The 24,939-nt window shown below is 40.5% G+C and overlaps 2 protein-coding genes across 3 annotated transcripts in view; one reads left to right on the top strand and one right to left on the bottom strand.

The window, feature by feature from the left end:
• LOC136181106 (NLR family CARD domain-containing protein 3-like) overlaps window positions 1–24,939 on the bottom strand; it is a 494,962-nt gene that overhangs the window by 109,058 nt on the left and 360,965 nt on the right. The gene's annotated exons all lie outside the window — the stretch shown is intronic.
• LOC136181091 (NLR family CARD domain-containing protein 3-like) overlaps window positions 1–24,939 on the top strand; it is a 156,058-nt gene that overhangs the window by 69,622 nt on the left and 61,497 nt on the right. For both annotated transcript variants that reach the window (XM_065961365.1, XM_065961373.1), the window contains exons 8-9: window positions 1,039–1,206; window positions 1,327–1,373. In XM_065961365.1, the coding sequence (XP_065817437.1) occupies window positions 1,039–1,206; window positions 1,327–1,373 (215 nt within the window). The remainder of the gene's footprint in view (window positions 1–1,038; window positions 1,207–1,326; window positions 1,374–24,939) is intronic.

The following is a 24,939-nucleotide window of genomic DNA, read 5'->3' as shown; positions in this document are numbered from 1 at the left end:
AACTGAATGATCGTTCTCTAGTGGAGGAGATCCAACAGTCCCTGAGATCAGGACGTCTCTCCACAGATAAACTGTCTCCTGCTCAGTGGTCAGCTCTGGTCTTCATCTTACTGTCATCAGAAAAAGATCTGGACGTGTTTGACCTGAAGAAATACTCTGCTTCAGAGGAGGCTCTTCTGAGGCTGCTGCCTGTGATCAAAGCTTCAAACAAAGCTCTGTACGTGCTCACATAACTATCCAGTTCAAATGTAGTTCTCTTCATTCAGAAATAACTACTATAGTTTGTAATTGCTTTCATTTGTGTTCTTCTGAATCCTCTTCAGGCTGAGTGTCTGTAACCTCTCAGAGAGAAGCTGTGAAGCTCTGTCCTCAGTCCTCAGCTCCCAGTCCTCTAGTCTGAGAGAGCTGGACCTGAGCAACAACAACCTGCATGATTCAGGAGTGAAGCTGCTGTCTACTGGATTAAAGAGTCCACTCTGTAGACTGGACACTCTCAGGTTAGTGTGCTGCTGATACACATTATTCATCTAAAATCACATTTTCTTGATGAATCATTTATTAAATGGGCCTTGGTGGTGGTTTAAAGTTTTCCTGTATGTTTCCACATTAAAGCTGTAAAGCTCTGAGCTCGTTCTATAGCTCGCAGTCTTTTAGTCTGAGGAAGCTGGACTGGAATAAAGAAAGTTAAATATGAAGTTCTTTCCCCACCAACAAACAAACCATGGATAATGTTTGGAACATAAAGAACTAAAGAATCTTTATTTCAGATGAAACAGTTCAGAACTGTTTCTACATCACTGCTGATGTCAAAGCAGTCTGTGTGTTTATCTCACGCTCTGTCTTACCTTCACTATTTGTCACCAGAGTAAATATTGATTAGTATCAGATTATGAAGTCTATTCTGTTCAGCTGCATGGTTATGACGGGATGTTACTGGTAAAACAGAGAAGAATGGACCGATGGATGTTAAGCATGTGTGTGTGTGTGTGTGTGTGTGTGTGTGTGTGTGTGTGTGTGTGTGTGTGTGTGTGTGTGTAGTCTGTCAAACTGTCTGATCACAGGAGAAGGTTGTGCGTCTCTGGCCTCAGCTCTAAGCTCCTCCCCCCTGAGACATCTGGACCTGAGCTACAATCATCCAGGAGAACGAGGAGAGAAGCTGCTGTCTGCTGGACTGGAGGATCCACACTGCAGACTGGAGACACTGAGGTTCAGACAGACACACAGAAGCTGTCTCACTGTTTCTGAATGATGAACTCTGCTTCTTGTCTGATGCTGGATTTAAATGAAGATGTATGAAATAGATTCTGATCTGGTTTCTTCCTCCAGGTTGGACCATAGTGGACTGCACAGACTGGATCCTGGTCTGAGGAAGTGTGAGTGTGTTTTCATTTCTCTTCATCAGAACACAGCAGCACATGTTGGAGTGTAGAAGAGTAAATGCTCTTGAACAATCAGACAGAGACTATGGCTTGTGAATAGAGGATTTGTTTATTTCTCTCGGAGAAGTTAATAACAATAACTTAGATTTATATAGCGCCTTTCATGAAACCCAAGGATTCTTTACAAAGTGTGTATGTGTGTGTGTGTGTGTGTGTGTGTGTGTGTGTGGGGGGGGGGGGACGTAATGGGAGACAACAAGAGAGGAATAGAAAAACACAAACAGAGGAGAGAAAGGATAGAAACACTAGACAAACAAATGAAGGAGAAAGGGAGTGGGTGATCAGCTGAGGGGAGTGTTAGATGAGGCTGAATGCTTTGGTGAACAGATGGTGTTTGAGGAGGTTTTAAAAATGACCAGGGGTCTCATTTATAAGAGTGCGTAAAATTCATACTAAAAATGTACGTGTGCCAAAAACCCGGAAATGGCGTGCGCACAAAATGATTCAGAGTTATAAAACCGTTCGTACGCACACCTGCACGCAATGTTCCCTTTATAAATCACCATCCACCTGGAAATGTGCGCACGTAGATTAGTCCCATGTTCCGCCCTCTACATGCCCACATTCAACCATAAACGGTCAATGCAAAGCAGCTCGTGAATGAAAATACATACAAACGAGGGGGCAGATCAAAGGTTTCCAGCGCTGGATCACGAAAACGGAAGTTTAGACGAAGAAACGAAACTTTCTGACCCAGAAACAAAGGAACTTGTGAATGAAGTGAAGGATAAAATGGACATATCGGTAGTTTGCTGCAGCAGGAGGATCACGAACTGAAGAAAATTCAGAGAATGACACCACGTCGCTGCTGCATTCACGCTGTCCTATGTGCCAAAACATCCACCGTTCATCATTACGCACGAGTATATCTGCAATGTTTACAGGACCCACACTGATTTCTTCATATAGTGGCAGAGAGGACACGTCAGTCAGCATTCTCCCTCACTCTATCATATTATTAATCAAAGGTTTGATCAACCAACAAAAACTTTGAATTGTTGGCCACATATTTTCGTGGGCATCTCCGTCTGCACTGTGACTAATTATGATCAAATATATGGCTTAATGATCGTGTCAGAGATGCCCCGACTTAATGTCCACACTTGAATTATTTACAGAATAAATACATGCAGCTGATGAAGATGTGCTGAGTATGGAGGAGGTGAAATGTGTGAAGCCATCGCCATGTCTCTGTGCACTCTTTATTAAAACTAAAAATCACAATTGATGATAAATGCAAGATATTGAAATATATTAATGAAAACTGGAGGCTCTATGGTCTTTGTGTTAGTCTAATGTTTAACTCTACATCAGTGATTACATTAGTGTATAAGTCCGGTCCTCTGAGGTCCGTCCGGGATAATGAAGGCGAGACGGCGCTGATGCAATATGTATGTGGCAGACTTTTATTTTTATTTTTATTTGATGTTTATATATTGTCATAATGAAAGTTACTTATTGGAAACGGCTCACTACATGCGCGATTATAGCCTAAATAAAACCATCGGTTTGAATGATTGTGATGACGTGGATCTGTCAGTAAAGTTTGATATTTAGTGAAATAGGTTTGCTTTGTTGTTAAGGGAGCGAGCATTCTGCAGCATAAATGAGGCGGTGGTGTATTCTGAAGCAGAGGGGGAGAGAGGAGTGGTTCTGTCAACACACACAACAACAGGTATCAGGTTTCTGCTGTGCACGTGTGATTTGTTGTGATGATGGCGCCGGTCAGACACTACAGTGGGGATAGCATGGTCAGTGTAAACAAACTTGCATCGGGCAGCCCTATGCACGTAGTGAGGACGGCGCAGGAGTCCAAAAGATTTAATGGAAGCAAGGTTGTCCGGAGAGAAGTGGCAGGCGAGATTCTGGAGTTGCAGAGCGGAGTATGTTAGTGGTACCATGTCCGCAGCAGGGAGAGCAGCTGCTAGCCGCAGGCTGAAAGCCGCAAGCTACCGGGCGCCAGCCGGGGTCAGGAAAACCGCAGGAATGAGAGCCAAACCAGGATAAGGAAAGGACCAATTTTGTGGCAGACGGGGGACCCGTCTGGACACAATCTGAGCAGGAGAGCAGCAGCCGGCAGTCTGGTTGTCAGGCAGGCCTCTTCACCAGCAGCCGAGCCAGAGTAGGGGGGAAGCGGCAGCCAGCGGTAGCCAACAGGTGGCGCAGGGCGACGGGTCCAAGCCAGGTAGGGAGCCGACGTGGCCGACGAAGAAGGACGGTCCACCAATAAGGCAGGCGAGGGTCCAGTGATCACAGACTGGTGAGGATATCCTGATAGCTGAAGAGTGTGTGTGTGTGTGTGTGTGTGTGTGTGTGTGTGTGTGTGTGTGTGTGTGTGTGTGTGTGTGTGTGTGTGTGTGTGTGTGTGTGTGTGTGTGTGTGTGTGTGTGTGTGTGTGTGTGTGTGTGTGTGTGTGTGTGTGTGTGTGTGTGTGTGTGTGTGTGTGTGTGTGTGTGTGTGTGTGTGTGTGTGTGTGTGTGTGTGTGTGTGTGTGTGTGTGTGTGTGTGTGTGTGTGTGTGTGTGTGTGTGTGTGTGTGTGTATCAGAACATGATCTTATGACTTGGCTAAATTCAGAGGTTAGATAACTATTGGTTTGTGCCTGCTGCTGTCCAGATTGTGTTTCTGTTATGATTAAACCTTTCAAACTACAACAGGATGAGGGCTGGAAGTAACACAAAGTGATGATAAAGGGTGATGGAAACTCATGAGAGTTTAAATATGAAATAAAAAATGTAAACTGAAATAAAAGTGATAATCCAGTGAATAGAAAATCACCATTCATCACATCCAACAGAAATGTATATTTTACAACATGCAGTTTTTGTGACATTTCACATTTTGATGTTGGCTGCTGGCCGGCTGCTCGTAGTCGAGCTCGTGGAGCTCATCAACTTCAAAAACAACAGAAATCATTTTTGATTTGACGTTCATTTTCATAAACATGTAAATATGCAGAGTCTCCAACATCAAGTTCTCTCCTCAAAAACATCCAGACGTGAATTCAGTGATGAAATAGAAACAGAATATCTTTAGAGACATAAGCTAGCTCTCCTCCTCGTCTTCTGGCTGTGCAGACAGTAAGGCACACAGCAAAGTCCACGATCACCATAGTACAGGCCAGCAGGAACATCCAACAACAATACACAAGTCAGCTGCAGGCCGCCAGGTGGCCAGGTGAGGTCGGGACGGCGTGGCCTACACCTTAGACAAGCAGAGAAAAACTCACAAGGACTGAGTTATCATCTGTTTCTTCAGATTTCGATCTGTTCATCCAGTCCAGTTAAATTTACATTAAAACAAAAACATGTATGTTGTAGAGCCTAGATTGATGGAAAAGAAATGGTCTCCATGACTTCAGAAACACAGTTTAAAACTAGTTAGACAGGACAAAGGGACGTGGCACACTCCTGCTGCCATCACATTGTGTGTGACAGTGAAAGTGGAAATGAGGCTCCTGTTTGTGCTGAATGTGACCTCTGAGGACAGAACAGTTGGAGACAGCAGATGGTTCATAGATTCTTTGTGCTGCACTTTGATTAGTCAGACTTTATTCACTGCATGTGTTTGTTGATTTGGATCTCCATTCTTCCTGGCTGCCATGGTAACTCCATTTGAACTTGATTAGAAGTGGATTATTACATTTCAGTGCTGTCAAACATCATTCAGTGCTGAATATGAACTGTAAGTTTGATTGACTCTCAGTAAGTAGGGGTGTAACGGTACACAAACATTTCAGTTCGGTACAGTTCTCAGTTTTGAAGCTTCGGTTTGGTACATTTTCACTACAGTAAAGGGACCTGATGCAACGCTTTTTTTTTCTTTATTAGGATAAAGATTTCCCTTTTACACATTGGACTAAGTGCAGCATCGACAGTTCAGACTTGTACACCTGCTCAGGTTACTTTTTAATAACATTTTAAATTAAACATTGTAAAAAAAACATAAAATAAACTTATGCTGCTTCCTTCAACCAAAAGAGTCTCCAATAAATAAAAGATATGAATGAAATAAAGTATTTTAGAATGAAATGAAGTCATTAATATAGCCTATATATAAAAATATTTCTTTTAAATTACACTTCCACCTTTTAGTTTATGAAGGCAACACTTTTTTGAATGCTCTTTGAGCACATAATAAACCTAATCACATCTGGGACAGTGTAGTTTCAGAACTATTAATATTTCCCTCTGTCGATATAAGAACTTCAATGGCATTTTTTATGGATTTGGCCCGTTTAGAATTACTAGCAAAAGGCTGTCTGTTTTTTCCTAGTTGCAGTGATGTTTACGTTCATGTGGTGCCTTTTCAAGTGCTTTAATAAGTTGGACGTGTTGCCTGTGACGTACCCGATGTCCTCTGAACAACAACGGCACACTACTCTCGTCTTGTCAACGTCTCTTTGTCCATTATTGTGGGAATGGGGAGGGAGGTGTTCATTCTATCATGCTGCAGGTTATTCTCCCACACAGACGCGTCTCCCCCTCCCCTTTTGCTCTTAGTTTGAGCGGGATCATCGCTGAAAATGAAAACAAAACTTAAGAGTAAGTCTGTAAAAAGAACTCCATCCCGGTTATATGCAACTGTCCAGACCAACAGGACTCGAGGAACTACTAATCTGCACAGTTTGCACAGTTTATGTTTGAACTTTTTTACAAGTTATTAACTAAAAGCTGTGTCCCATACCAGCAGCCACAGCCTTCCTCCACCCTGAGGTGTGCTTCTGCTTTGTGGTCCGTGTGGGAACACAGATTAAATCACTTTTGTTCCGTGCGTACTCAGATCAGTCCTGTACTGAAACGGTCCGGTCCGAGTACGTGTACCTTTACACCCCTATCAGTAAGTGTCAGTAAAGTTGTTGATGAATGAACAGATGATAACCTGCAGCTGTGTTGTGTCTCGTTCTCTCCATCAGACGCCTGTGAGCTGGAACTGGACACAAACACAGTGAACAGAAACCTGAAACTGTCTGACAACAACAGGAAGGTGACACGTGTGGAGGAGCTTCAGTCATATCCTTATCATCCAGACAGATTTGAATACTGGTCTCAGCTGCTGTGTAGGACTGGTCTGACTGGTCGCTGTTACTGGGAGGTCGAGTGGAGAGGAAAGGTTAATGTATCAGTGAGTTACAGAGGAATCAGAAGGAGAGGAGACAGTGATGAATGTGTGTTTGGATTTAATGATCAGTCCTGGAGTCTGATCTGCTCTGATAGAGGTTACTCTGTCTGTCACAAGAACATAAGAACAGAGATCTCCTCCTCCTCTTCCTCTTCCTCCTCCTCCTCCTCCTCCTCCTCCTCTGTCTCTAACAGAGTAGCAGTGTATGTGGACTGTCCTGCTGGCTCTCTGTCCTTCTACAGAGTCTCCTCTGACACACTGATCCACCTCCACACCTTCAACACCACATTCACTGAACCTCTCTATCCTGGGTTTGGGTTCTGTTCTCCTGGCTCTTCAGTGTCTCTGTGTGGTCTGTCAGTCTGAGAAACACTGCTGACTGAAGATCAGCTGACTCTGTTCACTCTGTCCAGCTGGTCTGTTTCATGGTTGGGGGGTGTGATAATGGGGGGTGGGGGTGGTAATGGGGGTTAAATGTTCTACATTACAGAAAAACAATGGACCCCCTTCTTTAATGTCTGTATTGTTCTGATCTCACCAATAAAAAACAAGTGACAATGAAACAATTAAAGTCCTCCTCCTGCTGTCTTGATATTGGCAGCAGGAGGAGGAGTCATGGCTCCAGATCTGTTACAAATGGTAAACTTGTCTCTCAGGTGTCTTCCCACAGGCCCTGAAAACAGCAGTCATCAAGCCACTACTAGAAAAGAACAATCTAGACAATAATGAATAATTACAGGCCTATATCAAATCTTCCTCTGTGAGGTCAAATGATAGACAAAGCTGTGTTTCAGAAGTTAAATAACTTCTTGATATTGAACAACTGTTTGGATGTCTTCCAGTCAGGTTTTGGACCAAACCGCAGCACTGAGACAGCTCTGGTTAAAGAGTTTCATGACATCTGTTTAATCACAGGCAGAACCTCAGTCTAAGTTCTTCTTGGGTAACACTTTATATGAAGGTCCTTTAAATAAGTTGTTATTACCATCAAATCTGCTGTATAAGACACACTTTAAACCCTCAGGCATCAGTTTAATTTACTACCCTCTTCAGTCATTGAGGACAAAAATCTACATTTCCAAAAATTTGCTATAAAAATAGAACAGATTAATTTCTTTGTTCCTTCTTTCTGCATAAATCTCTTAAACAACTTCAGCCCTGCTCAAAACTACCAAACATTGAATCATTTTGAGGATTTTAACCCTTTAGATACCAATTGTATTACTTGATGTCACTGTTATTATTTATGAAAAAAAGAAGTTATTTTCCATTTAACAAATATTTGGTGGCTGGGGGATTTTTTAAAATTTGGTATTGGATAAGTCAAAGGATAGACAAAATATTTACTTTGATGCATTATTAGTTTTTGTGTAGCATCAGATTTAAAATGTACTACCCTCTTGAGTCATTAAGGACAAAAATGTTCACTTCCAAAAACTGCTATAAAAATAATACAGATTAATTTTTTTTCTGCTTTTTTCAGGTTAAATCTTTTGATCAACTTCAGTCCTGATCAAAACGATCAAATATTACTTTATTGGTATTATTCAAAAGTCTAGGAAGCCAAATTGCTGATACTGCTTGATTTACTTCTATTTTTGGTACTTTCTCTCTGGATGTATATAGTTTTATTACGGCTCCCTTGAGTAGCCACAAAAAAATAAAAACAAGTCCACAGAGGCTAGCTTATGTAGATATAAGGTTTAAACTGTAATCTAAGAAATCAGAAGAATGTTGTACGCTGTATATGTACTTATGTCTTGATTATTTGTAATTGTAATGACAATGTACTATGGCACATCAACAAGAAAATTAAAAAATATATGTATATATATATATATAAATAAAATAAGACATACTGCAAGAAGCTTATTGGATGTGATTCTCAAGCCATTTGAAAAATGGTCCAAGAAACTCACAAAATGAAGAGAGCTAAATCAGTCAGACAGTTTCTCCTCAGGGATGATGTCAGCAGAACGACTACAGGCAAGAGGGACACAATAACTAAAGAGACAGAGGAGGCTACTGTCTGATACTTTACTTACTCTCTACAAGTAATATGTGTCAGAGCACCAACACATTTCCTATGCCTTCCTCTGTGGTCAGAGACCATTTTGGGTTGTTCCACCAAAAGAGAGAGACGTGCCAATGTAAGACACGTGAAATTTGTAGTTCATGGCAAATATAATCTACAAGCTGGGTATTGTAAACTGAAGAAGCAGAGAAGAAATGTCTGACAGCACTGTCTGCAGCAGCCCAAAGGCATGTGTCTGTATATCCCTTGAACAGGTCTTCATGTAAGGTGGTGACCCTGCCCCAGGGATGTCAGGAGAAGGTGGAAATCTCAAAGTGGAGAGACTAAAGTGAGTACAATCATCGTTAAAAAAGATGTTCCAATGCCAGAGGATGAGCATGTGGTACAATTCCAAAACAGGCTTTTTAACTTCAAGAGGCACCTTTTGAATATTCCTGAACCTCACTGCTAAAGATGCCCTGATCCACACAGATTTCAGTGAAAGTTGTTCTTGTAAATACTACAATGAAATCCAGTCAGTCCACTTTTGGAGGGTCACATCAGCAGGTGACCCTCCACACAGGTGTGCTTTATCTGGCCCTTCTGCACCATAGACTGTAAAAATAATGGACGGGACAAGGTCCCCGGTCTAGTGAAGCTTTTATTTTTAGAGCTCCCCCTACTGACTGGCTGCAGTATAGGTCATAAACCCCGCCTCCTCAGTGATAACAGATGGGATGTGGGTCAAACTGTAAAGTTAAAATACTCGTCACATAATTTTTTTCCAAACCTAAACTCTGCTGTGATCATTAGTTATTATCACCCTACATTGTGTTCAAGTGCTCATTTTTCTGTGAAGTTTGTTTTAAATAAGTTATTTGAGGTTGAAAAACGGGATTTTACGTCATATTTGACGATGATTGACAGCCGCCGATCTTGCGTAGCTCTCTTTGTGAATAACAAAAGTTACGTAGTGAAGGAAAGCCGAGACGCCGTTGAATTTTTCCGTTCAGTGTTTTCGTCTTTTTTGAGCTGGCAAAATGAGTTGTTCTGCAGTAAACTGTTCTAACCGACATGAGGGAGATAAGGGATCTTTGCAGATTTTTCGGTAAGTAAAAAAGTGATTTATGTGTCATTGGTTGGTTAAAGTCGTTATCTAACTAGCTAACACATAAGCAGTCTAAGGTTAGCTGAAATGTTGTAAAGCTAGGTTTCTTATCCGGCATGATTTATCTTTTTATTTTATTTTATTAAATGAGCAAACCTAATAACTGACATGCTGTGTTTCTTGATATTGTTATGTCGTTATTGTGATTGAAATTGTATTTAAAACCAAGAATCGTAATATAAAATCCGCTCATAGATGCGGTTCATTGACTGTACAGTTATTTTACAGCAAAAATAAAAACATCTGGTAAAGTCTCAAAAAAGTATGTAGGGCAAAAACAAAGTCACATAATTGTAATCTGGCCTGCATTATTACTAATGTGTACATGTTTACAGTCTGAGTGATAAGTGGACTATACCGAGAGGAACAGGTTTTACTTTCACCGTGCAGGCTGAAATTCATAGGACTATATACGAGGGGAGAATATTTCTCTATGTATCCAGATAAAACTAAAGGTAAGATGTGATTTAATATAACTGTTACTGATTTAAGATCCAGATAAAACTAAAGGTAAGCTCTGATTTAATATAACTGTTACTGATTTAAGATCCAGATAAAACTAAAGGTAAGATCTGATTTAATATAACTGTTACTGATTTAAGATCCAGATAAAACTAAAGGTAAGATGTGATTTAATATAACTGTTACTGATTTAAGATCCAGATAAAACTAAAGGTAAGCTCTGATTTAATATAACTGTTACTGATTTAAGATCCAGATAAAACTAAAGGTAAGCTCTGATTTAATATAACTGTTACTGATTTAAGAGACTAACCGAAACGTGAACACAAACATCAACAACCTGCGATGGTGTAATGTAATATTAACCGAGCATCATGCTGCTTAAACTGATAAATGTTCTGCATTGTCTTCCACACACGACCAATTCAACAGTCACAAGTTGATCATATTTACAAAACCTGACAAACATTGAGGTGATTGTGACGGTGTCTGTATTTAACACCTTTGAAAGGAAGGTGTTAATGCAGGAGACCAGTGTTACACACAACAGGCTGCTGTTATTGACGTTAGGAGGAGACAATAAAAGAAGACATAAAGATCACGTTTTCCCCCACACATGTTAATATGTTTTAAATGTCATGCATTTATTTTTGATTTCGCTTCAATAATCGTTAACGAAGAGAAACACCAGGATTAAACTACAGGCTGTTGTTGTCTTTTTATAGCCAAAGAAAACTGAACATTCACAGCCTCTGTATTCAAAACAATTTATGTCGTCCTATTTCCCTCTTCTCACCAACATTATATTTTAAACTGGGATTTCCTTTTTCTCAGGTTGTGCGTCTCTCCCCCAGCTCGCCCCCTGCGGTGCGCTCCTCTCCATAATGCTCTCGTCTCCTCCCTCTAAAGCTGCTGATACTCTGTAGGACGCTTTGATTGGGGCACCTCACCAATAAAATACTATTTTATATTTTATAAGCAGTTTGCCACCACACTGCACTTTTACTCTCCAAAGGTATATGAGTATGTGCGTGACAACTTTAACAAAGCTTTAACACACAGTCACACCATCCACACAGCTGATCCAGGATTTACTGTAGCATCTTCTACAGCACTGAAAGGTCATGTACAGGCAAACAGAGAGAAGGGAAAAGAAACAATCTGTGCTCTCAAATAACAAAGCAGTCTCAAATCTTTTTGAGGAATTACAGCTATTTTTTTTTTACTTTGCATACAGTACATCCTCTGATAAATACAGTGAAGTACTTTGATTGCATTTCTGTGGTGTTCCTGTAGGAGACCATGATGCAGCCAGACTGAAGCAGCAGCTTGTGAAGGTGGACGCCATCATCTTGTCTTTGCAGCGCTGATTCTGAAGAGAACACCTTCACAGAGGACTCAAAGGTAAAATGATCTCTCATATGATTGGACCGTGTTATTGTAACCGCTATCGGCATCAAAGTAATTTTAGTAACAATTTATAATCTTTCTTAAAATGTAAGGAAGACTAGCAGAAGATTTTAACAGCCTCTATGGTTCTACAAGAAGTTCATGTTTAAATTGTTCTTCTTTCTGTCTTCAAGGAAATCAATGCTCAAAGGAAACAGCAGTCCAGACTCTGATTCCAGCTCCGGTGAGGTTCTGCACACAAATTGGCTTTCTGATTATATGAGAATATTTAAGATTAGTTTAATTTATCAGGCTGGCCCATGTGATGACAGTTTACAATAATCTTCAATAGAAAGTGGCAGGAACACTTTTGTCTTAAAACATAAATTCATAAAGCTGATCATATTATTGAATTCATCATGTCTTATTATATATTTTGTTTTTTCTCATAAATAGTTCTCCTGTCTTAAAAACAACCTTTAGAACCTGAAGTTTAGCAGAACCTGAGGACAGATCTGATTTCAGGTCTGAAGCAGAAACATCACAGTAAAATTCATTATACTTTACATTTAACTCTGTGATTGTTTTTCTTTATTACAGAAGATGCTCTCAGATTCAGATCCATCAGCAACCCCTGACAACATGGAGGACTCGTCCCCTGACAACATGGAGGACTCGTCCCCTGACAACATGGAGGACTCGTCCCCTGACAACATGGAGGACTCGTCCCCTGACAACATGGAGGACTCGTCCCCTGACAACATGGAGGACTCGTCCCCTGACAACATGGAGGACTCGTCCCCTGACAACATGGAGGACTGTTGTGCCCGGCTGTGACAAGCTGAGCTCGTCTGTTAGCTTTGCTGTTGTCTTAGCTGTTGTTGGTCAAGAAGAAATTAATGTCAGTTCAAGGCCTTTTCAAATGTGAGCTATAAACTTAACTGCTAAATTATTTTACTGTGACCAACACTTTGTTGTACTCCAGTTCATCAGAAACAGTCATATCAGATTTAAAAAAGTTTATTTAAACATTTTATGAAAAGAAATCTTCAATAAACAACCCCTGGCTTCATTAACCATGTGGAAGTAAGGGAGACCATCAGGTCAAACTGCTGGGACATAGGAGAAAGTATAAAACATAATTTAACTAAGAAATCCAAACAAAAATCAAATAAAGTAAAGAGATCCTGGATGATTGTTTGACTGTTAAAATATGATGGAAAAGCAAATCCAACACAACCCTCCAGCATCTGGCCTTTCAAACACAGGGCAACATCATGTAAAGAAAAATAAATTAAATATTGACCTGGATCTCTGTGTTTTATCTGAGGATGACTATGGTAGCCTTCTCACTGTTCACTGTCACAAAGCACCAGACTCTGTCCACCTTCTTCAGACGTCGATCAGCTCCTCTGGGTGATGGCAGAGAGGACTCTTCATCTGGGAGAGCTGCTGGTGTAAGGTCATTTCTACCACAGTGGATGAGCAGGGCATCTGGCACAGGTGATAAAAGGAGGAGGTTCCTTCAAACTAAGCGACCCCAGCCTGACCTCTGTAACAGGTGTGCAGATGAAGGTTGAAATGAGTCATTTTTAGGTTCTGTTGATTGTAAAATGGAAAAGAAAACATCACCTTTCTATTTAATATTTATCTGGTGTATGACTCTGTGATTTTTATTTTTGAAGACTGTATTGTTAACAATATCTTGTTTTGACAATCCTCTTATGAAACTTAAATAAAAATCACAGGATATATAATTAACAGATGATTTTAACTTACACTTCACCTCTGTGGAAGATATCAGACCAGCTTTTATCTCTTCTTTGCCTAAATGAAGACACAAAAACAATTGATTTACTGTTCATTTAAATATATTAGAAAAGCAGACATGACTCACATTGCAGACTATCAGTTTCTAACAGAATACAACATATCTTACCACCTGTAGCCTACGGTCTGTGGTGCTAACCTAGCTTAAATATAGCTTAAATATAGAACGATTTCGTTAAAACCAGAGGACCCAGCAGCCCACGTATTTTCAATAATGATCAAAATAGCTGGATTTTTTAAAACACAGTGTTTAAACATTAGACTCTGAATACGGCGGTTTGTTGTACTTACACATTTCTTCATCGTAGACCGGCAGAGCGCTTTCAGCGTAGCTGGGCTGCGTAAGTCATCAGGGCAGTACGCTAAGTGGGCGGGGCGTGTTACCAGGGCTCCTCCCCCCGGACCCTACTGCGCAGACTCTGGCTCCAAATGACGTCAAAATCGCAAGATGGAAGCGCCCCTAAGCGGCGTATTTTGGCTTCAAGAACGTTGAGTGGGAACAGCTACAGTGCGCGCCCACTGGTTTAAACACAGACAGAACCTCAGTCTAAGTTCTTCTTGGGTAACACTTTATATGAAGGTCCTTGAAATAAGCTGTTATTACCATCAAATCTGCTGTATAAGACACACTTTAAACCCTCAGGCATCAGTTTAATTTACTACCCTCTTAAGTCATTAGGGACAAAAATGTCCACTTTCAAAAAACTGCTATAAAAATAGAACAGATTTTTTTTTTTGCTTCTTTCTGCATAAATCTCTTAAACAACTTCAGCCCTGCTCAAAACTACCAAACATTCAATCATTTTGAGGATTTTAACCCTTTAGATGCCAATTTCATTACTTGATCACTGTTGTTATTTATGAAAAAAAAAAGTTATTTTCCATATAACAAATGTTTGGTGTTTGGGGGATTTTTTAAAATCAGTCTAAAGACAAAGAGAAAATGAAAATATTAATATGCTTTTATTTACTTTGTGTTTAAAGGTTAATCAGCTTTATTATTACTTATCAGGTTATCTCTGTTGTCAGCCTTTATTTAAAGTTTGTATTGAACACTGGAGAGCAGCACTGTGTACCGGATTTCCAATTTCAAATGTCCTGTGCTGTAGTCTGTAAGTCAGAGATGATGCTTTGTGGTGTATCCAGGAATTAAACGGTATTGGAATATATCTTTGCTGCCTCGTATCCGTTTATCAATGTTTTTCATTTTTGGCTGTAATCATTCTAATTTAACTGACTTTGTCAGGGAAGTGTACAGAGTTTGGAGTTCTTCATGCTTATCGCCGCCACAGTGGCGAGCAGTATCCTGCCTCGTGACGAGCTTCTTCAACAGCATATGGAGCTCAGCGTAAGTTCAGACAGGAAGACTGGTTATATTCTTTCACTCATTCATTCATCCTTTCACTTCAACCTAAACCACTCCCCCTACTACGTCCTCTGTCTCCCTTCTCTGGTGATCAGCTGTTATGGGCGTTTTCTTCAAGTGATCAATCCGATGCTAACCAGATATCTAGGATTTCTGCTAACTGCTTAATGCCCCTCAACCTGTACCAGCAACTCTACGTCCAACAGCATCACAGTTTTAATAAGAGTGGCAAGTGAAAACTGTAGGTGACGGTTCTATCAAGTCAAATCACTATGCTGTAGATAGGATCAGAAACCGATGATCAATCAAAGTACAGTTTCATTTAGGAGCTACGATTTAAATTCCAGCAGTTGTTGCAACAGTTACATAAAGTTTCAATGCTAAGGCGATCATCATATTTTCTCAGGGATGTAGACATCCCTAGGTTTTGGGGGGGAACTTCACTTCCAGATAGTCAGGGCAGACTACAATCTAAGCATTTAATGCAAAGCGGATATTTGAAACATGACCAGATAATTCTTCCGTAAAATGTAATTCTGCCGTCAGTGAATTCCTTCACGGTTACCGTATGGCCTGCTTATTGTACCCCGGCATTCATTCCAGGTAAATAACACCCAGTGATGAACTCAGCTTCGGTCATGAGTCGGTATAAGACCAATTCATTTATATGCTTTTAAACATCATCCAACTTGATCATACATACGGGCAAGTGTCAAGGTTGAGACTTACAGTTTAATGCAGCTTGTACTACATCATTGCTTCATCTCCAATGTGGTTACATTAATGTGCACGATCATCGTGTATGGCTGTAAGATTTTGCAGCAATTGCTTTCACGCATGTCCCATGGTAAGTGCTTCGGAAAATAATTTTCTGTCCTATGCTGTCTTGATCAGGAAATCCTTGTCAGCATCAGTTGATTTATCCACAAAGGTCAATCAGAGCCATGTCATGCTGGCCACATGCCGGGTCAAACGGCCCCCAGACAGGCCAAGACACATGACCACAACTTAAGTCATGACGGGCACTCGTCAGGTCACGGATCCTAGACAAGCCGAGGCATATGACATCATTCAGGGCATTCATTTAGTATAGGCGCTGCACAACGGCAGTGGGTCAAGGCATCACGTCCTCTTCTCTCAACAACTCGGGCGATGGTCTACCCTGCCTCAAGTCCTTTATTTTCCAGATATCAGTACGAGTTTGGGAAACCAAAGATCCCTTAAACCCTAACTACTGGTAAGAAATTCATATAACTGGTGGTGGTGAGTATTATGGTCATTCTAATAGGTGACTGGTCCCTTAAACCTTAACTGCAGATAGTGTCCATGTTTGATGACCAGTCCAGCCTGTCGTCCAACTGCAGCCCCAGGTACCCGTAGGTCTTGACCACCTCCACGTTGACCCCCCCGATGGAAACAGGTTGTAGATGTGGCTTGTTCCTTTGGAAGTCCACCACCATCTCCTTGGTCTTGGAGGTGTTCAGCTGCCGATGGTTCGACCTGCACCACGTCACAAAGTCCCCTACCAGGCTCCTGTACTCCTCCTCCTGTCCATCCCTGACACAACCAACCATCACAGTGTCATCCGAGTATTTCTGCATGTGGCAGAGCTCGGAGTTATACTGGAAGTCAGAGGTATACAGGGTGAACAAGACAGGAGAGAGCACGGTCCCCTGTGGTGCTCCGATGCTGCTGACCACAGTGTCAGATGTGCAGTGTATTAAGATTGCTGTACTGTCATATTCTGCAAAGCACTTTGTGCATCTGTCTTGAAAAGTGCCCTACAATTAAAGTATTATTATTATATTATTATAGATATCTCAGGATTCATTTCCATTCCCGCTTAGAACAAAATGACTTTGAGTGTATCTGAGATTAAAGGGGGTGCAGCTACAGTGATCGGCAACAGCAAAGGAAAAGTAGTGTAGGTGTTATGAGTCCATCATGTGGTCCCAGCTGAACAGACAGGTCATGAGCACCTGTCATGACCATCCCATCATGGATGTAGTGAACACGATCTGAGTCACTGTTGTCATTTGTAAGTTTTGATTACTTTTAAAAAAAAATGTTATTAATGTTTTAACTCTTTTTTTTTTTGCGTCCATTCAATTGAGGGTGCAGACGTTTAAAATGAGGGTGCAAAAGTTTGCATTGCACCTTTATTTTAAATGTATGAACCGGGCCTGCTCATATCGTATCATACCATGTCATGGCGTGGATTTTAAGGACATTTGGAGCGGTCTCTAATTATTTTCAATAAAACAGTAGGGAACACATGTTGTATTTAGCATCACTAAAAAGTCTCAAAGAAGAAACAAGTGAAACAATAAACTGGTCGGCCATTTTTGAACAATGAGAAAACAGGCAAGTCATGTTTTTATGTCTCTTTACATTTTTATTTTCCACTTCCCCTCTCCTTCATCAAAGTATTAACACATGCACATTTAATCATTCTGTTTACTGAACACTCCTAAACACAACCACTAGAGGGCAGCTCGATCTCTTCAATAACATCAGCAGCTCTTTCTGTTTGCATGCAGTCTGATGTATGCAGAGTATGTTTGTGTTGTTGAGCATATGCACAGGCACAAAGTATTCACTCTGAACTCTTTGGCACTGATCATATCTTTACTGTTCATTATGAGTCCAGGATCTGACTTTAATTACACCCAGTGAATAATGTATCTCTTTAAAAACCAAGAAAACCACAAAGTAATCTTTAAAAGTTTGATTCAGTCCCCTGGAGAAACAAAAGTTCACGATGTGTTTGTGTGCTTCTTTTTTTTAATTCCTCCTTCTGTGTCCTCTCATACTCCGACATCAGACATATATGCATGTGATCCACTTGACAACCTTTGTGTATTCGTCTGCTGCTGCCAGACTGTGTGTGTGTGTGTGTGTGTGTGTGTGTGTGTGTGTGTGTGTGTGTGTGTGTGTGTGTGTGTGTGTGTGTGTGTGTGTCTCCTGAAGATACTGAGACATCAGCGATCATCACAAAGCCTCGACCTGATCTCACCTTTAGCATAGAGACAAACTTCGGTCAGAGGAGTTCAACCTGCCTCTCAGCAGTGTGATGTAACTTTAAGGCGTTAAATGTAAATCCCTCTAATCATTTTTCTTTGTGCGTATTCGCTGTGAAGATTGTACTCATAAATAAAATGATGGATAAGGAAAGAGATGTCAGTGCATGAAAAGCGGTTTGACAGATGAAATACGATCAGAACATGATGATGATTAGAAGCAGCTTGAAACTAAACTAATCTGTTACTGATGCTCTAAGTTGTCATGAAATGTAAAGCATAGATTTTTAAAAAGTATTTTGAAGAGCAGAGAAAAAGAAACAGAAAGGTCCTCTGGAGTTGCCTCACATAAAGAAAGTGTCAAATTAAGAAAAAGAGACAAAACACAGAGTTTTCACAGTCTTAAATTTCTGTTCCAGCTGTGAAATGTGTCCTCTAAACCAAACACAGCCTCAGCCATAAAAACAGAACTTGTAATAACAAAGAACAATATTCAAATCACTCAAAAATGATGCAATTATTTCAACTGAAGATCAACTTTTGACCAAGACAGCAGCGTGTGCACAAAGCAAGGCCACCGTCCATATTTGATGAACCATAAAACTTCAAATAAAAGCCCATCTCAATTTAAGGTCTTGTTCCCGTTACTAGCCTTGTGTTGCTGCACATTTTGACAGATGAAGGCAGGTCTCAGTTAGAGATATGCAGGGTGGAGAGACACACAGTACACTTAAATATTCTTTCTGGCTGGATTCTGGTAGTTCTTATTAAACTTCCAAGCTGATTAAAAACTGTCTGATTATTTGATGGGCTGAAAAGTTTTTTTTACATATTAGGTCAGAGAGTAATGTAGTTTAATTTCACTTCTCCTTTCATGTATTTATTGTTAATGCTGCTCCGCTGCCCCCCAGTGGCTCTTTGAGGAAGTGACCAAACTATAGAAATACTGTATTTGCTAAGTTATTCAATGACAGAAAAATAGAACAGGTTCAAAAGTATTGTTTTATTACACAAAATGTTAAACACGGTAGAATTATGATTTAAAAATGCTTATAAAAATCAACATTGATATGAAATATCAACTTTAAATCTGCTAAAACTAGGCAAAAAACATTTTTATATATTATTGAATAAAACAAGATGGGAAAACAAATATTTCTGTCTTGAAATTTTAAATAAAATTGCAATTTCTCATAAATATTTATGTGTGCATACATTTAATTCAGCATTTTCTGACCAGTTTTGCAGGTTTCACTGTAACTTGTGTAACAGGGTTAATAACAGCATTGTGGCAAATGTTTGACAAGTGCTCGTCTGTGTATTTTAAGATGTTGTTCCTCTTAAAATTAGGCGTGAGCAGTCTTGTTTAACGGAGCGGAGAGTCTGCATGTGGTCATTCAGCCCCGTTCTGCACCTTACGGCAGTTACAGATCATGAGAAGGTAAAACAAGTCACAACATTTAAATTATTCAGAATGAAATAAGAGCTCTGGTCCTCTACTTAAATAAAGATTCTGTTTAAAAAAATACACGTTTTTTATAAAAAGGCACATTAAGAGGCATGTTACATACAGTACAAGCTTCCTTTGTAGAAAAATGACTTTTTAAGCCCTGATCAACTATTAACATATGTTTGAATTTGGATAAGTGATAATAACACACTGTCAGAGAGAAGTATAGCTTGTTGTTGTTTGCATCATTTTAAGTCATGTTTAAATCTTTAAAGGAGGCATGTGTGACATTTTAAATAAATAAAGCAGAAATCAAGTATAACCTCTGAAAATGTGTCTCTGAGTCATGACTGTCTACAGTGAGTGAGAAGCTCGAGTCCCGCCTGCTGTACTGTTGTCTGAGTCATGGACAGGACGGCCTTGTGTATAAAAGCTGTTTTAGTCCAGGACTAGAGAAAAGAAGAATAACAGACTCACTGATTATTTGGATGTCACGTAAGTCTTTAGATCTCGCTCATTCTGTGTCAGTTTATGTGCAATATGAAGCTACAAGCTAACCACAGGGTGCTAACATTAGCATGCTAACACAACAATGCAGCACACAGGTGATTTCAGCTCCAGCAAAGGACAATTTTGTCCGCTGCTTGCGCTTAATGGTGTTTAATTATTGTGCCTTCTAATTCATAACTCCTTTGTGTGAACGTGAGTGGAGAGGAGTTGGAGGTGTGTCTCTGGAGGAGAGCGGAGGCTTCAGAATAGAGGAGGTGTGGCCAAACAGAAGTTTGTTTTGGTTTCATGCTGGAGCTCAAGGGCGACATCTACTGGATCAAAAAGTCGCACATTCTTCTTTTCAGGGTTTAATTCTAAATTATTTTCAGCAAAGACTGTATTTTTTTTTATAATTCATATTTTTATTTCTTTTTCAAAACACTCGTCCACCACTTATACAACATAAATCTACAAACTCATCACATAACACAATGTACACTACAACATACAATAATAGACAATAGACAATAAGATGGTTGTTCATTTACAGAAAATTCAATCATATAACCTACTTTCCAAGTATTGTCTTATAAAGTTCCAGGGTCCTTCATCTCCACGGTCAAACTCAGAGAGACAATAAATCCATGAAGTCTTTTAACCAATTGTCAATGTTAAAGCAATTTGGTTTACTTATTTACCAATTCATCATAATAATACGCTTCACTGACAGAAAGGCTAGTGTGATGATTCGTTGTGTGAGTGTTGACTGTATGTTTCTTACTCTAATGCCAAGAAGGCAGACTAGAGGACAGGGGGGTATTTTTACTTTCACAATAAAAGTCAATCTTGAGATAACCTCATTCCAAAAACAGTGCCACAAGTGGATCAGTGTTCCTGCCTCACCACAGCCATGCCAGCACATATGTGAGAGGGAATTATCTTTAATCTAGTTGGTGTGATGTAAGTCCTATGTAAAATTTTAATTTGAATAATTTTATATCTTACACATTTAGATAAGGCTGTTGTGTTTGGTCAGGGACAAGCTCAAGTCTCTCTCCCATTGGTGTTTGATGGAGGAGAAGCTGTCCAAGGAGGCAGCACAGACTGAATGAAAAGATGAGCAACACGACCGCTTCCCAAAAGTGAAGCCAAATTATTTGGAGGTCCCCCTACTGACTGCTGGCAGTGTGGGTCGAAAGCTCCGCCTCCTCCATGTGAACAGATGGGACAAACTATTAAACCAAAATACGTCAAACATGGTTTCTGTCTTTAAAGTTTGTTCTTATCGTGCTCATTTATGTCCAAGTGTTCACTTTTCTGAGAGGTTTAGTTTTATGTATTTGTTCATGATGATATGAAAAAGGGTATCGCCCCATATTGACAAATGAGGCTCCTGCAGCACTGAGTGCAACGGATCATCAGAGTAGAGGAGTAACAGTGTGAGGAAATGTAACAAAAACTAACACCAGAGACCTTGAACTTCCCATAACCCTGAGTGTCTGTTTCAAACTGACACTAGAATCTGTTCTGCTGTGGGACCGAACCCACCTGCAGGCCTTTACCCCCGATCCCCACATACTCCGTGCACGCCATTGTTTTGCCCCGCCCCACTGGATCTGTTTCTGGAACGTGAGCGCAGCGGAGAGCGGCCATGAGGAGTACACAGGAGAACTACAAGATCACGCGAGACAATGCAAACAACAAATTGATTTGTCTTTTGACGTAATGCTGATAAAGTGATGAAAAATACGATCGTGAGTCCGTCAATTGTGTTTTATTTTGAAATTGATCCTATGCGTTTGCTTGTCCGACTTCCTGTCCGGGTTGTCATATTCTGTCCAGCTTAACGCGGGCCTGCAGCGTACTTCATCAAAAATAGACTCTAGACGCGTATTTGAAGCGGAGCAGAGCACAGTGGCTCTGGTTGCACGCTTTGGAGACGGACCGCGGCGCTCGCTGTGGAAACACAACGATTGACTGGAGTCGCAGCGAACTACGAAGTGCTGGGCGCCGACGGAACACGAAGGAAACACGAAATTGGGGGTTAGCGTTTTATCAGAAAGTTAAATGTGGGTTCTGGTTAGCACGACTGGTCTTCAACCTTCCTAAAAGAGCACATGTCACTCCGCTGTTCATCTCCTTACACCGGCTCCCAGTTACTGCTCGCATCAAATTTAAAACTCTGCTGCTCGCTTACAAAACAGACACAGAAACGTCTCCTCCTTACTTTAACTCTCTGATCCAGGTCTACACTCCCCCCCCCTCTACGCTCTGCCAATGAAAGGCGTCTGATCTAACCTTCACAACAGGGTCTTAAGTCTCTGACTAGACTGTTCTCCTCTGTCGCCCCCCGGTGGTGGAATGAACTTCCAAACTCCATGTGATCTGCAGAGTCCCTCTGCACCTTTAAGAAAAAGCTAAAGACCCAGCTCTTTGATGAATACCTACTAACTTAATGATGATGGTCTCCATATTATTGATGATGATGATGGTAATGACGATGGTTTTTGTTTGATAACGATGACTTATAAGATGGTTTCTATACTGATTAGAGCTCTCAAGAACTGCCCTCAATGTTGTGCTTTGCCTCTGGTCACTTCCTGTCAGCACCTGTGTGTCCAATCAGACTCAAAGCTGATCGTTTGCTCTTACTGACATTGTTCCCTTTTTTCTAGATCCTTGCTTGTGTTGTTCTTACTCTCTGATGTACGTCGCTTTGGATAAAAGAGTCTGCTAAGTGAATTGTAGAGTCACTTACTTTGCATTTCAGAAACTGATATGGACGCCATTGATGTTTGCCTGGACGGACAGTTTCTGGTGGTCTGAAAAAAATGGAACCCTTCATTTGATCTACTATGTCTCTGTGATGGCAAGAGCCACAAAGGGGTAATATCACTCAGGTTATTAGTTGATCACCAGCACATGTTTATTTAGCAGTCAACAATACAAACAGCTTACAAACTTACTTTGATTTATTATGAGCTTATTTCTTCATTTAGTCTTTCATTGTTTAGATCAGGGATGTCAAACATACGGCCCGCGTGCCGTATCCGGCCCGACAGCAGGTTTCATACGGCCCGCGAGACGTTTTGGGAAGAAGGGGGAAATGTATAAAAACATATTTTGAGATTTTTTATAAATTAAATATTTGAAATACTTATTTCCCCCTCATTATATTATGTATAATGAGCAACATAAAGGTTGATATCATGATACAAAAATTACTTAATTGGGGCACTTTGAACTATCTTCTCAGCAGGGAGAAGGCCTATCATAAAAAAGACGAGTGGCCGAGCGCACGAGCTGCTCCTGCATTACCCTAATCAGCAAACAGGCTGAACACCTGAGAGAGGTGACACAGAATGCAGGTTTTCAAGAGAGATCGAAGGGGAGATATTTGTTCTGGCCTAAGTAAGGAGCTGTAGGTCACCTTGCAGCCACTAGGGGGTGCTACATTTGTTGTTGAGTTTTTTGGACCTCATGGCGCTCTGTAGGAGGCCATTTTGGGTTTCTCATTCATTGATAAGAGCATGTTGTGGACACTTGCCTTATGAAGGATCTAAATCCATCCTGGACTAGGAAGGAATCGTATAATCATTGTCTGTGAGTAAAGTGTGATTAAGATGTTTCTTTTCACGACCATGCTTTCATTTTACGCAGATGGCTATGTTAGACCATGATTTTTGTGTTCTGCAGTATACCTTGTTCGCTAGGTGATAGTTTTCGGTCAGATATATTTTCAGTCACATACTGTTAATTTGATTGACATTAACAAGCATGTTATACTACACAGATATGTTTATTGATCGTGTATCATAACTGATTGTTTCTTTTTACTTTATTACAGTTTTACTCCATTTTGCATTCTGTCAATGAATAACGGTGGCACACAAATAAATCAACATTTATTGACTACGGAATGTGGAAGGAGTTATCTGTCTGCCTAGTTGAGGAAGGGGACTCTTTAATGAGGGCGGAACAATATTTATTTAGTTTTATTTGCTCACAAGCTGCCAGAATTGTATCAGAGCCACGGGACTTAACGACAGGCACACCACTGCACTGCGCGCTCATCCTGACGGTCTTCAGCTCTGTTCACACTTCTTACCAGTTTCTCCTGTCTTGACTGATGGAAAACAAATGTTTTGGCTGATAATCACAAAGCTTCCTATGGAGTGACCCACAAAGAGCAGCTCGTGCAAATAAAAAACAATCCTCTCTGTCCTGCGTAACGGCCCAGACCGTCTCCTCACATCCAGACTAAGTGTAGGTTGTGGACACCGGCGTTGAGCCTGATGATAGACTTATTTTACCTCTGGTTATTGTAAAAACAGTAAATTAAAATGAATATTAACTGATTTTAATTACAGATGGTTCATTTTTAGGTCACTCAGAGGTGAACGTGTTGTGTTGATCACCTAAAAGTTTCAGTGCGACATCACTTCTAAATGCAGTAGACTGCTGTTGCGCCTTTATCACCAGCTTTCATCAGACTGTAAAAATATAACTATTACTGAACATTTCATTCTTTTTTTGTAATTCAACTTTTTATTTTAATTTAACATTCAACAAACAAAACAGACAGCATTGTTGTTGTACAATAGTATGCCCAAAGTCCCATAACAACTGAGTACATAATTGGAACCAAAATAACAATTCAGTAACCACAGTATACACAGTACCACATCTTTATCATTACAATGCACCAATGGTACTACATGTATAAGCAAAAAAGTGGCCCCATAACCTCTGGAAGTTCTCACCTTCATTATTGATTACTGACATAAGTTCCATCCATTGCTTAAATTTCGTCAATTCAGTTTGATCCCCTAACAGGCAAATCCTTGGTGATTTAGGTATTGTCATACCGAACCCCGAACATTTCATTCATATCCAAAAACGATATCACGCACAGGCTGTCCGATCATACAGAGGTCCGCTGGTTTAACCGTGGAGCAGCGCTAAAATTCTTCCTTGAATTACGCACAGAGATGAAACAGATTCATGACGCATAAAACGTCAGTGACAGAGTTAGATTACGATAGTGCGGACAAGTAGAAGAACGGACTGCCAGGCTCATATCAGAAGTCGTTTAACTGAGTTTACTTAGTTGAAGAACGAGCACTCCACACGGAGCTGATCAGACTGCAGTGATCAACGCTGAAGGATCAATTCAAGTCTGTTGGTTTGGA

This window comes from Labrus bergylta, chromosome 2 (genome assembly GCF_963930695.1).
Source record: "Labrus bergylta chromosome 2, fLabBer1.1, whole genome shotgun sequence".
NCBI lineage: Eukaryota > Metazoa > Chordata > Actinopteri > Labriformes > Labridae > Labrus > Labrus bergylta.
Note: the sequence above shows the minus strand (reverse complement) of the source record. Positions and strands in the feature narration are given on the sequence as shown.